At 43.5% G+C, this 12,018-nt stretch overlaps 1 protein-coding gene across 1 annotated transcript in view; it reads right to left on the reverse strand.

Moving 5' to 3' along the window:
* Nucleotides 1–12,018, reverse strand: part of gabbr1b (gamma-aminobutyric acid (GABA) B receptor, 1b) — a 171,099-nt gene that overhangs the window by 59,986 nt on the left and 99,095 nt on the right. Inside the window, exon 10 of the mRNA XM_073463399.1 lies at nucleotides 5,231–5,381. Within this exon, the coding sequence (XP_073319500.1) occupies nucleotides 5,231–5,381 (151 nt within the window). The remainder of the gene's footprint in view (nucleotides 1–5,230; nucleotides 5,382–12,018) is intronic.

Here is a 12,018-nt window from a genome sequence, read left to right on the forward strand (position 1 = left end):
TTTCAAATTCTTCGAGCGGACCGCGTAAACGGAGGTCTCGGGGAAGAGGAGGGGAAGTGGAATCTGCTTTTATATTAACGAAGGTTAATATTTCCCCATTTGTGGGACAAATAAAGGAATTCTGATTCTGATTCTGATTCTGATTCTGATTCTGGTGCACAGATGTCACAGTGTTAAACAAATCATGCAGCCCCCACTTGGAGACACTTTTCATAAACTGTAAGCCGTTTTATTCACCGTTCATCGTTTATTCTGGTTGGTGTTTACATCCCACCTCAGGCCTGTGTTACTGAGGGTTTACAACACCTGGCTGACCAGATAACGGACATGGAGAGGAAACATCCAGACTCTCTGCTCATTGTTCTTGGGGACTTTGACAGAGCAAACCTCAGCCGTGAACTGCCAAGATATACACAGCATGTTAAATGTCCCACCAGGGACAAAAACACTCTGGACCACTGCTACACTATTTTAAAGGACGCATATCGCTCTGTCCCCTGTGCAGCTTTGGGGCTCTCTGACCACTGCATGGTTCATCTTCTCCCAAATTACAGGCAGAAATTCAAATCTGCTAAGCCTGTAGTGAAGACTGTTAAGAGATGGACCACAGAGTCAAAGCTGGAGTTACAGGCCTGCTTTGACTGCACAGATTGAAGCGTTTTTGAGGCTGCTGCTACAGATCTGGACGAACTCACTGACATTGTGACATCCTACACCAGCTTTTGTGAGGACATGTTTGTGCCGACCAAAACCTTCTGCACATTCAGCAACAATAAACCTTGGTTCACTGCAAAACTCAGGATGCTTCGTCAGGCCAAGGAGGAGGCCTACAGAAGTGGGGACAGAGTCCTGTACAACACGACCAGGAACACGCCAACAAAGGAGATCAAAGTGGCAAAGAGGTGTTACACTGAGAAGCTGAAAAACAGTTTCTCAGCTAACAAGCCTGCGTCAGTGTGGAGAGGTCTACAGGAGATCACCAACTGCAGGAGACCATCCCCCCACATTGCAGTGAACCATGAACTGGCTGACAACCTGAATGTCTTCTACTGCAGGTTTGAGAAGCCAACATTCACACCCATCACCCACTCCAGCATCAAACAACCCTCATCACCCCTTCACCAGCAGCGATGACAGCTTGTCCATCATCCTGCTCTCTCCCACCACCTGCACTGGGTCAAGAGGGCATCCCAGGATGGAGCTGGCCTTCTTGATAAGTTTATCAAGTCTCTTCCTATCTGCTGCCGAGATGCTGCTGCTCCAGCAGACTACTCCATAGAAAATGGCTGATGCCACCACAGAGTCATAGAAAGTTGTCAGGAGTGCCCCCTGCACCCCAAAGGACCTGAGCTTCCTCAGCAGATGGAGTCTGCTCTGACCTTTCTTGTATGTTGCTGCAGTGTGATCAGTCCAGTCCAGTTTATTGTTCAGGTGAACTCCCAGGTACTTGTAAGACGTCACCATCTCAATGTCCATTCCCAGGATGTTCACCTGTGTGCAGGGTTGTTTGCGCCTGCGGAAATCCACCACCAGCTCTTTGGTCTTCCCGGCGTTGAGCTGGAGGTGGTTCCACTGGCACCAGTCCACAAAGTCCTGAATAAGTTCTCTGTAGGCTCCGTCGTCCCCGTCCCTGATGAGGCCGATGATGATGGTGTTGAAAGCACTGGAGAAATCAAAGAACATGATCCTCACAGTGCTTCCAGGCTTTTCCAGGTGGGACAGTGATCTGTCCAGGAGGAAGATGATGGCGTCGTCCACTCCGATGCCAGGCTGGTAGGCAAACTGGAGTGGGTCCATAAAAGGACCCACCAGAGGGCGGAGATGGACAAGGACCAGCCGCTCCAGGGTCTTCATCAGGTGTGAAGTGAGAGCAAATGGTCTGTAGCTGGTGAAGTCCTTAGGGTGAGGGATCTTTGGTACTGGTACCACGCAGGAGGTTTTCCACAGCAGTGGCACTTTTCCCAGCTTCAGGCTCATGTTGAAGATGTACTCCACAATCCTGCACAGCTGGTCTGCACAGGACTTGAGGAGCCTGGAGCTGATCCCGTCTGGACCCGTGGCCTTCTTCACCTTCATCTTCCTCAGTTCATTCCTCACCTGGATAGTGGAGAGGGACAGATTGGAGCAGGGGGGCTGAGTGTCAGGTGGGGGAGGTGGGTGAGTGTCAGGGGGGCAGTGGGGGGTGTCTGCAGGCTGAAAGCATTGGAGAGGGAGGTAGAGGTGAGAATGGGGCAGGAAACAGGGGGGATGGAAGAGGTGGTGGGGGGCAGCAGAGATGACTGGGCCGGGGGAGGGGTGGGTGTCTGGTCAAACCTATTGAAGAATAGGTTCAGGTCATTCACCCACGTCTGATCCCCGGCAGCCTGAGAGTCTGGTTTCCTCAGCCCTGAGATGGTTTTAAAGCTTTTCCAGACTCCACTGATGTTACTCTGCTGCAGCTGGACCTCCATCTTCCTCCTGTAGTTGTTCTTCCCCTCTCTGATCTTCTTCCTCAGCTCCCTCTGCACAGCCTTCAGCTCCTCCTTGTTTCCTGACCTAAAGGCCCTCTTTTTCTCCTTAAGGAGAGCCTTTATTTCAGGATTAATCCAGGGTTTGCTGTTAGAAAAACACCACACAGTCCTGGTGGGTACAGTGTTTTCAACACAGAAGTTTATGTAGTCCGTTATGCATCCTGTTAAACTGTCGATGTCCTCCCCATGAGAAACACACAGTTGAGTCAAAGCAGTCCCTCAGAGCCTCTTCAGACTCCTCAGTCCATGTCTTAACTGTGCGGGTCTCCACTGGTTGCCTGTTTACGAGGGGCATGTACACAGGCAGGAGATGAACCAGGTTGTGGTCAGATCTTCCCAGGGGAGGTAGGGAGGATGAGTTGTATGCCTCCTTGCTGTTGGCATAAAATAAGTCCAGTGTTTTATTGTCCCTGGTGTGGCAGGTGACATACTGTGTGAATGTGGGCAGGGTGGAGGACAGAGAGGCATGATTGAAATCCCCAGAGATGAGGAAGATGGCCTGTGGGTGCTGTGTCTGCAGTGAGCTTGTGACTGAGTGGAGAAGGTCACAAGCTGCATCAGCGTTAGCAGAGGGGGGGATATACACAGCGAGTACGATCACCTGTGTGAACTCCCTCGGGAGGTAGTACAGCCTGCTAACCGCTAAAAGTTCAATGTCCTTACTGCAGACCTGTTCTTTAACAGTGATGTGCCCAGAGTTACACCATCTGTCATTAACAAACACAGCCAGCCCTCCTCCTTTCCTCTTACCGCTCTCTGCCGTCCTGTCCGCCCGCCGCATTTGAAAACCGTCCAGGTTAGCGTCCGTGTCCGGGGTCTGCGCCGTTAGCCACGTCTCAGTAAACACCATGATGCTGCTGTCACGGTAGTCCCTCTGATGCCGGGTCAGCGCCGTTAGCTCGTCCATCTTGTTGGGGAGAGATCTCACATTCCCCATGATGACAGACGGGAGGACGGGTCTGTAGCGTCTCCTCCTGCCACTCACGCGGCGCCATCTTTACAAATTTAAAGTTAATTGTTGTAACTTTAAATGATCTTGTAGTAAAGCTGAGTTCATGTACTTCCTGCGTCAGCTCAGGAAGTTCAACCTGCCCCAGGAGCTGCTGATCCAGTTCTACACGGCAATAGTCCAGTCTGTTCTCTGCACCTCCATCATCATCTGGTTTGGATCAGCCACCAAACAGGACAGGAACAGACTGACACGGACAATCAGGACTGCAGAAAAATCATTGGTGCTAAACTGCCCACCATCCAGGACCTATACTCATCCAGAGTCAGGAAACGGGCAAGAAACATCTCTGCAGACCCATCACACCGTGGACACAATCTGTTTGAACTTCTCCCCTCCGGCAGGCGCTACAGAACACTGTACTCCAAAACAACCAGACACAAGAACAGTTTCTTCCCCCAGGCCGTCACACTGATGAACACTTGATCAGTCACCCAGTGTCAGTAACCCCCTGACTCCAAAATCATCCACTCAGAGTCTTTACATTTACAGACTAAATTGCACTTTATATGTATATAAATCCTCACTGTAAATAATATAATATATATATATACTTAAATATATATTTATAATAGACCAGACCTCTGAACACTTTTGTAACTTACTGTTCTTTGTTGTTCTTGTTCTTTCTAGTTGAATGTTTGTTATGTTATGTTTATGTTTATGTTCATGTTTACGTCTATGTACATCGGGTGCTAAGAAAAAACCGAAGTCAAATTCCTTGTATGTGTTTCACATACTTGGCCAATAAAGCTGATTCTGATTCTGATATGTAAAACCTTTACAGCCAGATTTTGTGGAGGTATGAAAGACCCTGCTATGCTGCTTGTATCTAACAAATGGTATTTGTTTCAGCCTCTCATAAATCTCCCCTTGTCTACCCTTTTATTCATTTATTTACTTTACTCTTATTTTTTATGCACAGCTTACCTCTCCCAACTTGTAAATAGTTTTTGTATACAGAAAATATGTGGATTGCCGAAGAGTTTAAAATGACTTTGTATGCATATTTGACTTTTTATATGAACTGCTGTCCCAATAAAAAAGAAAAAAAGGCTTTACTGAGATATCGTGTTCACAAGAATAGGGCTGATGGACAACCTGAAAAGATATTGCTGGCAAGGAGGCATTAAATTCTCCCATTCTCTTATTTTTCTGATTGTAACACTTGAAAAAATTCAACATTTTTTATGAATCACTTGCATGTTTCTTGCACAAGCATCAGCTAAATGAAAGTAGTGTAATGCATGTAATCAGAATTAAATGAGAGTCCGAGCTTAATCCTGTAATTTAGTGCCTGTGCATGTCTGACTTTATGAGGCAGGCAACAAAATTTGCTCTCTAATAAAGTAATGATGAAACTGATCCGATGAAACTGAATTGAAACTGATTAATTTTGGCTTTAAAATGCATTGCTGATGCAGTCTGTGGAGGAAAGGAACAATTTCCCTTTCTTGTTTTGTATTACCGTTTTTAACTTATTGCTCTCTCACCGTCTTTGTGCTCTATCTTGGGCACCAGGTACCAAATATTGCTCAAGTAGTGCTCATTTCCATAAATGTTCCTCCGTGTCGGAATTAAGCTGTAAAGAACAGTTGCATAAAAGACACTTTGGTCTAACTGACTCATATGATTTATACGCAAATATTAATTGTTGTAACTTTAAATGATCTTGTAGTAAAGCTGAGTTCATGTACGTGAGTCTATGTACCTAACGTTGCTGTTATAGATGTTGAAGGTGAGGCAAACGATTCCAAGCAGGATTCCCAACCCAGCAAAGACAGACACAGACACAAAGAGCTTCTGGGACAGGTAGCGAAACTCCTCGATGACCACTGTCTGGTCTGCAGGGGGTCCTGAGCCTGGAAAAGCACAGAGGAAATAATGAGAAGAATGAAGAGATTGTAGGGAACAGAAAAGATGAGAGAGATCAAGGAAAACTTGTGAATAAATAGAGCAGAAAAACTAAATGCATTTCCAGTGTTTGCTCTGACTACTGGTCTAACTGTCTTATTGATGTTTGTAGTGAATCACACACAGTCACTTAGTGTGAGGCTCTATTACCAAGGTTCACTTAACGTTCACATCACAACCAGCACCAATGGGTACACAGACACAGCTCAGGACTGAAGAGAAAAAACGCTTTTCACTTCTTAGCTCATTTCATTCACTGACCTATACTTTGCATTATTCGTAAGCAATTTCCAGATTTTGCAAAGCAGTATCGATGTGATTTATTGCTTGAAAGACACAGGAAAACTATTACTACAAGCAAAGAAGATAATGAAGTGTCACTTTAAAGCTGAAATTAGGATCTGATGAACAGTGAGTTGTGATTTGATCTCAGGAATCTGGACAGGTGGACAAATGACAGCAATTAAAATGTAACAAAAATAATATAAATCTTCCTCCAATTAAAGACATTTTGCATTTCCAGACATGGAGTACAAGTTCAAAGAGACAGTACGTGATGTTACACGACATTAAGAGCAGCTTTCTTAGCAAATCAAGGCTAGACTAAAGGTTTCGAAAAAGTCAGTGCATGGAACTTTTAAATGCCTTGCAGAAATTTCAGTTTGACGAATCAGTCAGTTTTTGACAATGTAATAATGAAACATAAATGTCAACTTTCTTACACATTTTTGAGAGAAAAAAACCTTGACCTGTCCCTACATCCAGGTTTTCAGGACTATTCTGGGCCGAGACCCATCCTCCATCCAAGTTCCATGGAAATCTGTTCACTAGTTATTATGTAATCCAGCTGACCAACCAACCAACCAACCCACCAACCAACCAACCAACCAACCAACCAACCAAACAAACAAACAAACAAACAAACAAACAAACAAACGGACACTGGTGAAAACACAACCTCCTTATGTTTAGACTTAGATAATAATTTGTGACATACTTCTGGTATGCCTACCCTCAGCTCACAATAATTCATGGTATGATGGATTAATTGTGAAGAATCCGGTTTACATCTCCCAATATTGGACTCCATGCACAGGTGCTGGCTAGGCTTGACTCGGTGCATCAGTGGCAGGGATTTGCATCATCACTACAGGACTACTGCCTTTAACTCATGACATGCTTGTCACAATAACAGTCAACTCCTATAGTCCTTCAGTTAAAAGCAAACAGGATGAAACAGTACAATAAAGGAGATATCTATAAGTGCAAATGAAACTGGACAGTGTGGAGGCGGCGACAGAGAGGAGGATGAGAGGAAAGCTGCAAGCTATAATGGACAATCCCTCTCACCCTCTCTACACCGAGCTGAGGCAACTCAGGAGCACGTTCAGCCACAGACTCATCCAACCACGTGCCTCAAAGTGCTTGGGGGGCTCTTTCATACCATCAGCGATCAGACTACACAACACCACCAGCACAGCTCCCAACACCTCCTTTCTCCACTGATTAAGGACTCAACCATACATTTCACTGTCACTTAAAGACTGATTGTTTTTTGTTCTGTTGTTATTTATTATCTCAGGAACCCTGCACATTGCACATTGTTGTTATTTGTTATATAATATCTCAGATCCCTGCACATTGCACATTTGCACAGTCACATTTATTTCAAATTTATTATATATTGCATACATCATGTACACACAAGGACAGTTTACTGTATATAGTATGCTTATTTTTATTCTAATAGTTTTTATTATATTTTTATTCAAATTGTTATTTTATTCTTTGCTACTTATTTCCCTCTGTACTGCTGTGTTACCTGTGAATTTCTCCAAAGGGGGATCAATAAAGGAACATCTTATCTTATCTTATCTTAAATAGGGATGCAGGAGAGAAACTACAGAAATTCAGTTTGAGTACTGAGAGCTAAACACACATTTCTAAGGCATTTTTCTCTGTGGTTTCTAGCACAGACATGAGTTAAGTCTCACAACAGGTGCTTGTTTGAGGGGGAGAAGAAGGGTTGCACAGAAGTCATCGCAACCCACTTGGACATGACCATGGTACACTTTGGCACGACCCCAGAAATGATAATCTTGGGTGGAGTTTGGCAGAACTTTGCATGGTTAAACTGGTAATGGAAATGCAAATCAGTGTGGAATTGGTTTGACTCTGCACAGCCAAAAGTGCCAATGGAAAGGCCTCATAAGTGGGCAATTATATCTTTTCATCACCCTTCACACTATTGGCAGCCATAGCTTCTTTTTCTCCCTTCCCTTCTGAAGCCATGATTCTGGACTATGTTCTGTCTTTAGCTCTTTGATGCTCAAATAAAAGGGTCAACAGTAATTATAGTAAATAAGGACTGATTTCAGACAGAGCACAGGATGACTTGCATGTATGAACTACGAGTGATATCACAGGCTCTAACTCATGTTGCACATGTGATGAAACCACATAGGATGCCATAACTACTGCCCTTCACTTAGTCTTCACGCACCTGGAGAATAAGAACAGCTACATCAGGATGCTGTTTGTTGACTTCAGCTCAGCATTCAACACAATCTCACCCATGAAGTTGATTGGAAAACTAAACACTCTGGGCTGCAATACAATGCTCTACAACTGGATATAGGACTTCAACACAAGCAGACCCCAGAGAGCATTGTAAGATCTGTGAGTCTTGGCATGTTTGAGATGTTAAAGGTAGCCATGTTGCCATGGAATCTTAAGGTTGATATAGTAACAGAGCCTTCTTTTGCCTTGCAAATGTGTTGCTACTGAGGCTGCTGGTTCGTATGCAGTTGAGGATCTTATGTGTCACACTTCAGAGTCTGATGCGGAGGATGACTGAGAATTTTACTTCAAAAGCATAGGGTTTGTTATTCAGCAGCAGCAACAGCAGCTATTTTTGATTCATGTCATACTCAGGGAACACAGCACAAAAAACTGTGTGGCAGATGGAAGCATTGTCAGGAAAAGAAATCTTGGAAATACACAGTGGATATAAAATATCCTTTATTAACATTAAGGTGAACAGATCTGAGAGATTTACTGTTGTGTAGCATACATGCCTGAAGAAAATGCAGCATAATGCACTGATTAGTGCAAAAGAGGAAGAGAAGGAATTACACTCACTCTGGGCTATCTGGAATAGACAGTATTTATATGAAGTAACTTGCATTAAGTCACCCTAGGGCAACAGATCAAATCCATTTTATTTATATGAACCAAAATCACAATCACATTGGGCTTTACAATCTGTAGAGCCCAACATCCTCTGTCCTTAGACCCTTGTTTCAAGTGAGGAAAAACTTGCTGTATTAAGAAAAAAGGGCGGAGGGATCCCTCTCCCAGGAGGGACAGACATGCAATAGATGCTGCATGTACAGAACAGAACTACAAAATCACAGTTTACAAATTTAATTGACAGAAGTTCTGATGCAAGGATATCATATAAAATATATGTGAAGAGCCGGCCATAGATAAGGGAAAATATTCGCCAATTAATTAAATCAGTCTCAGTGATGCAAGTTCTTGGCTCATAATACCTCATACACACATACCGCAAACCAAGTGAACAAGTTCCTCAGTGCTTAATCTTTAAATTTAAAGGTCCCGGAACACAGACAGTGTGCTGCTCCGGCGGGTCAGGGGGAACGAAAAAGTGAGGGAACACATTAAAAATCCAAAGTGCCTGGAGCACATTGGAGGCTAGCAGTTAAAACTAAAACTGTCATCACAAAAAGAGCATTACTTATTTACATGTATTAATCAGTGCATTCACTCAAAATCAGCAGGGAGAGGCGCAAAGAAACAGTTGATTAATGTTACTGTTTGTACTCACTCTCTCTCTTTTTTCCTCTTTCTCTCCTTGACTGTCCCTTCACCTCCCTGTCGATTTGTCTCCCCTCTGATGTGGACAGCTACAATAGGGGGAAATAGAATTGGGGTCGGAGGATCTACTAACTACAAAAAGCAGCGGGCTAAGAAACCAAACTAAGTGACATGTTCTGTCTGTCTGTCTGTTTGATCGCTTCAGACAGCATCGCAGATTCGTTCCTACACACACATCGTAAATGAAACATAGGCAACACATTTCATTATTTCACAGCACAAACGCCCACTTGCTTGTGCTTGTGTACAGAGATCATATGCCAAAACATTTAGACACCAAAACACATAAAGGCCAGGCCACAGGCCATCTCAGCTTGCGTTTCGTGCACAAAACTGGCTACCCTTGATTATACTTAAAGCTTCACTGCAAGACATGACTGCTCCCTCTCTTTTTTAAAATCAGATAGCAAAATATGCAAATAAGCAATTTTTGAGAAACCGGATAGATAAACATTAAATATTATACTTTTATTTGAAAGTGACAAAGGATAATACCCTGAGAAGACCCATACAGACACGGGGAGAACATGCAAACTCCACACAATATGACCCCAATGGAAAATCGCAGCCAGGACCTTCTTGCTGTGAGGCAACAATACTGAAGTTGACAGAAACGTCAGCAGCATAGAGCAAAAACAGCAGAATTAAATAAGAGGGTTGTCTTTTGATTGCTTCTGTTGCTATAATTAGAATTATATAATCTGTAACCGCCTCTACAAGGTGGGCAGTGTCCAATGCCAGTGGAGTAAACCTCTGCTTTTCTTTTCCCTAGATGTCTGATGTATGACTTCTCAGCTGCTGTAGGGTAGTCCACATAACCTATGATGAACCTGGTAGACAGTGTCACCACAGGCGCATTGACAACAACATCATCATCATTATGGCACCTAAAGTTACAAATAAAATCACTACATGCACCTACAACCCCGATTCCTAAAAGTTTAGAATGCTGTGCAAAATATAACAAAATGAATGCCATGATTTGCTAATCCTTTTCGACCTATATTCATTTGAAGACAGTAAAAACACTGATACATTTTTGTTAATATTTGCAAATATACACTAATTCTGAAAGCAAACACTTTCCAGGTGTTGGGACAGGGGCAACAAAAGACTGAGATAAATGTGTAATGCTCCAAAAACACCTACTTGGAACATTCCACAGGTAAACTGCATTGAACCTAATGTCCAGTAGGTGGCGCCTGATTGTCACAGTCCTCCCAGATTTGAAAACTTCCATCTCCCATTGTCTGTCAGCGCACCTGAACACATTGTCAGTTCCGCACAGCCGGATACACAGAGGAGATAAGGGAAGCTGTACGTCTGTTTCATCGCAGCCCCATCTGAACATGTTGCTGGAAGCATCAGCTTTCGCCTGCGCAACTGTTGCTAAAAGGGAGCACACAAATGTTTTGATTTCACCCACCTAGGCCGCAGCCGGGCCAAAACTGCCCCATGTTCACCAAACACGTTCCAGATTAAGAGAAGAGCTGTGCAACCAGCTTCTCTCATATCCCTGCAGAAGGAGGATTCCCCCTCAGAAAACGCAGCTTTGAACTGTTTTCTTTCCCCACGTCGACTCCGCTGTTTGAACAGCCACTGCAGGACGCCGCAACGCCTTTAATCCACGCCGAGGAAGTGAGCTGGATTAAGGAAGACAAGCACTACATGTGAGGCTTAATTAGTGTCTGGGCAGATACTAGAAGTTAGCGTAAGTTACATTGTTTGTGAGTTTGTGGACCGCCGACTCCATTTTTATTTGCTGTGAGTTTTACACTGTAACACTGTTTTTTGCTCTTTCGCTCATCATGAACGTACAATAAGCCGCATTCCTGTCTAGGATCACTCGAAGGTGATTCGAGCCTGAGTTTGCTCACCAGCCGCTGAGTGATAGGAAGGCGAGCATTGTGTCTCCACAGCTGTTTCTCCCTCTTTGCTACGCTTCAAGCATTAGTGCTTTTGTCTTTGTCTTCCCCTATCTCTCTAAACTAACCCACATGTACACGTACACACATATGTTTGAGTGATACATACACGTAATCCTATGAGCAACCTGTTGGAGACTTGTGGTTAATGACCTTGCTATAACATTAGATATGTGTGTCTCGTGGTATCACCCTTTCATATTATAGTGCACATGAAGCCAACGGCGTTGTACCCATTGTTGTCAATCATTCAATTGACTACCTTTGGGTGACGTATTCACGTCCGCCATTTTTGAATTCAAGATACACGATTCAGCAAAATTACTATCATCATTTCTGAATTCATGTCTGCATGTGATTTCCCCAAGTCCCGTCTGCCATTTTGTAGTCCTACGAACGTGACATACTGTCGGCCATCTTTGCCCTTTTGTCTTTGTCTCTCTGACACACGCACACACACACATAGACACACACCGCATGCTTGTTTGTTATTTGTTGCTTGAGTGTGTCTTAGTGTTTTAGTTTCATAGTTTAGCTGCTGTAGTTGAATGATGGATTTTTGCTGATTTAAGTATTATTTATTTGATCAATTTGCTGACATTAATAAATTCTAGCATATTGTACAGAGCAGTTTTCTGTGATTATTTTGTGCATATGTTTTGTGATAATTGCTGGTTGTGATGGTCAGTGCTCGGATTCATTTCCTTCACTGTTCCTTTATTTCTAAATATTTTACAAATATTTACATTTAAAGTGAACC

The sequence above is a fragment of the Pagrus major genome, chromosome 3 (genome assembly GCF_040436345.1).
Source record: "Pagrus major chromosome 3, Pma_NU_1.0".
Lineage (NCBI taxonomy): Eukaryota > Metazoa > Chordata > Actinopteri > Spariformes > Sparidae > Pagrus > Pagrus major.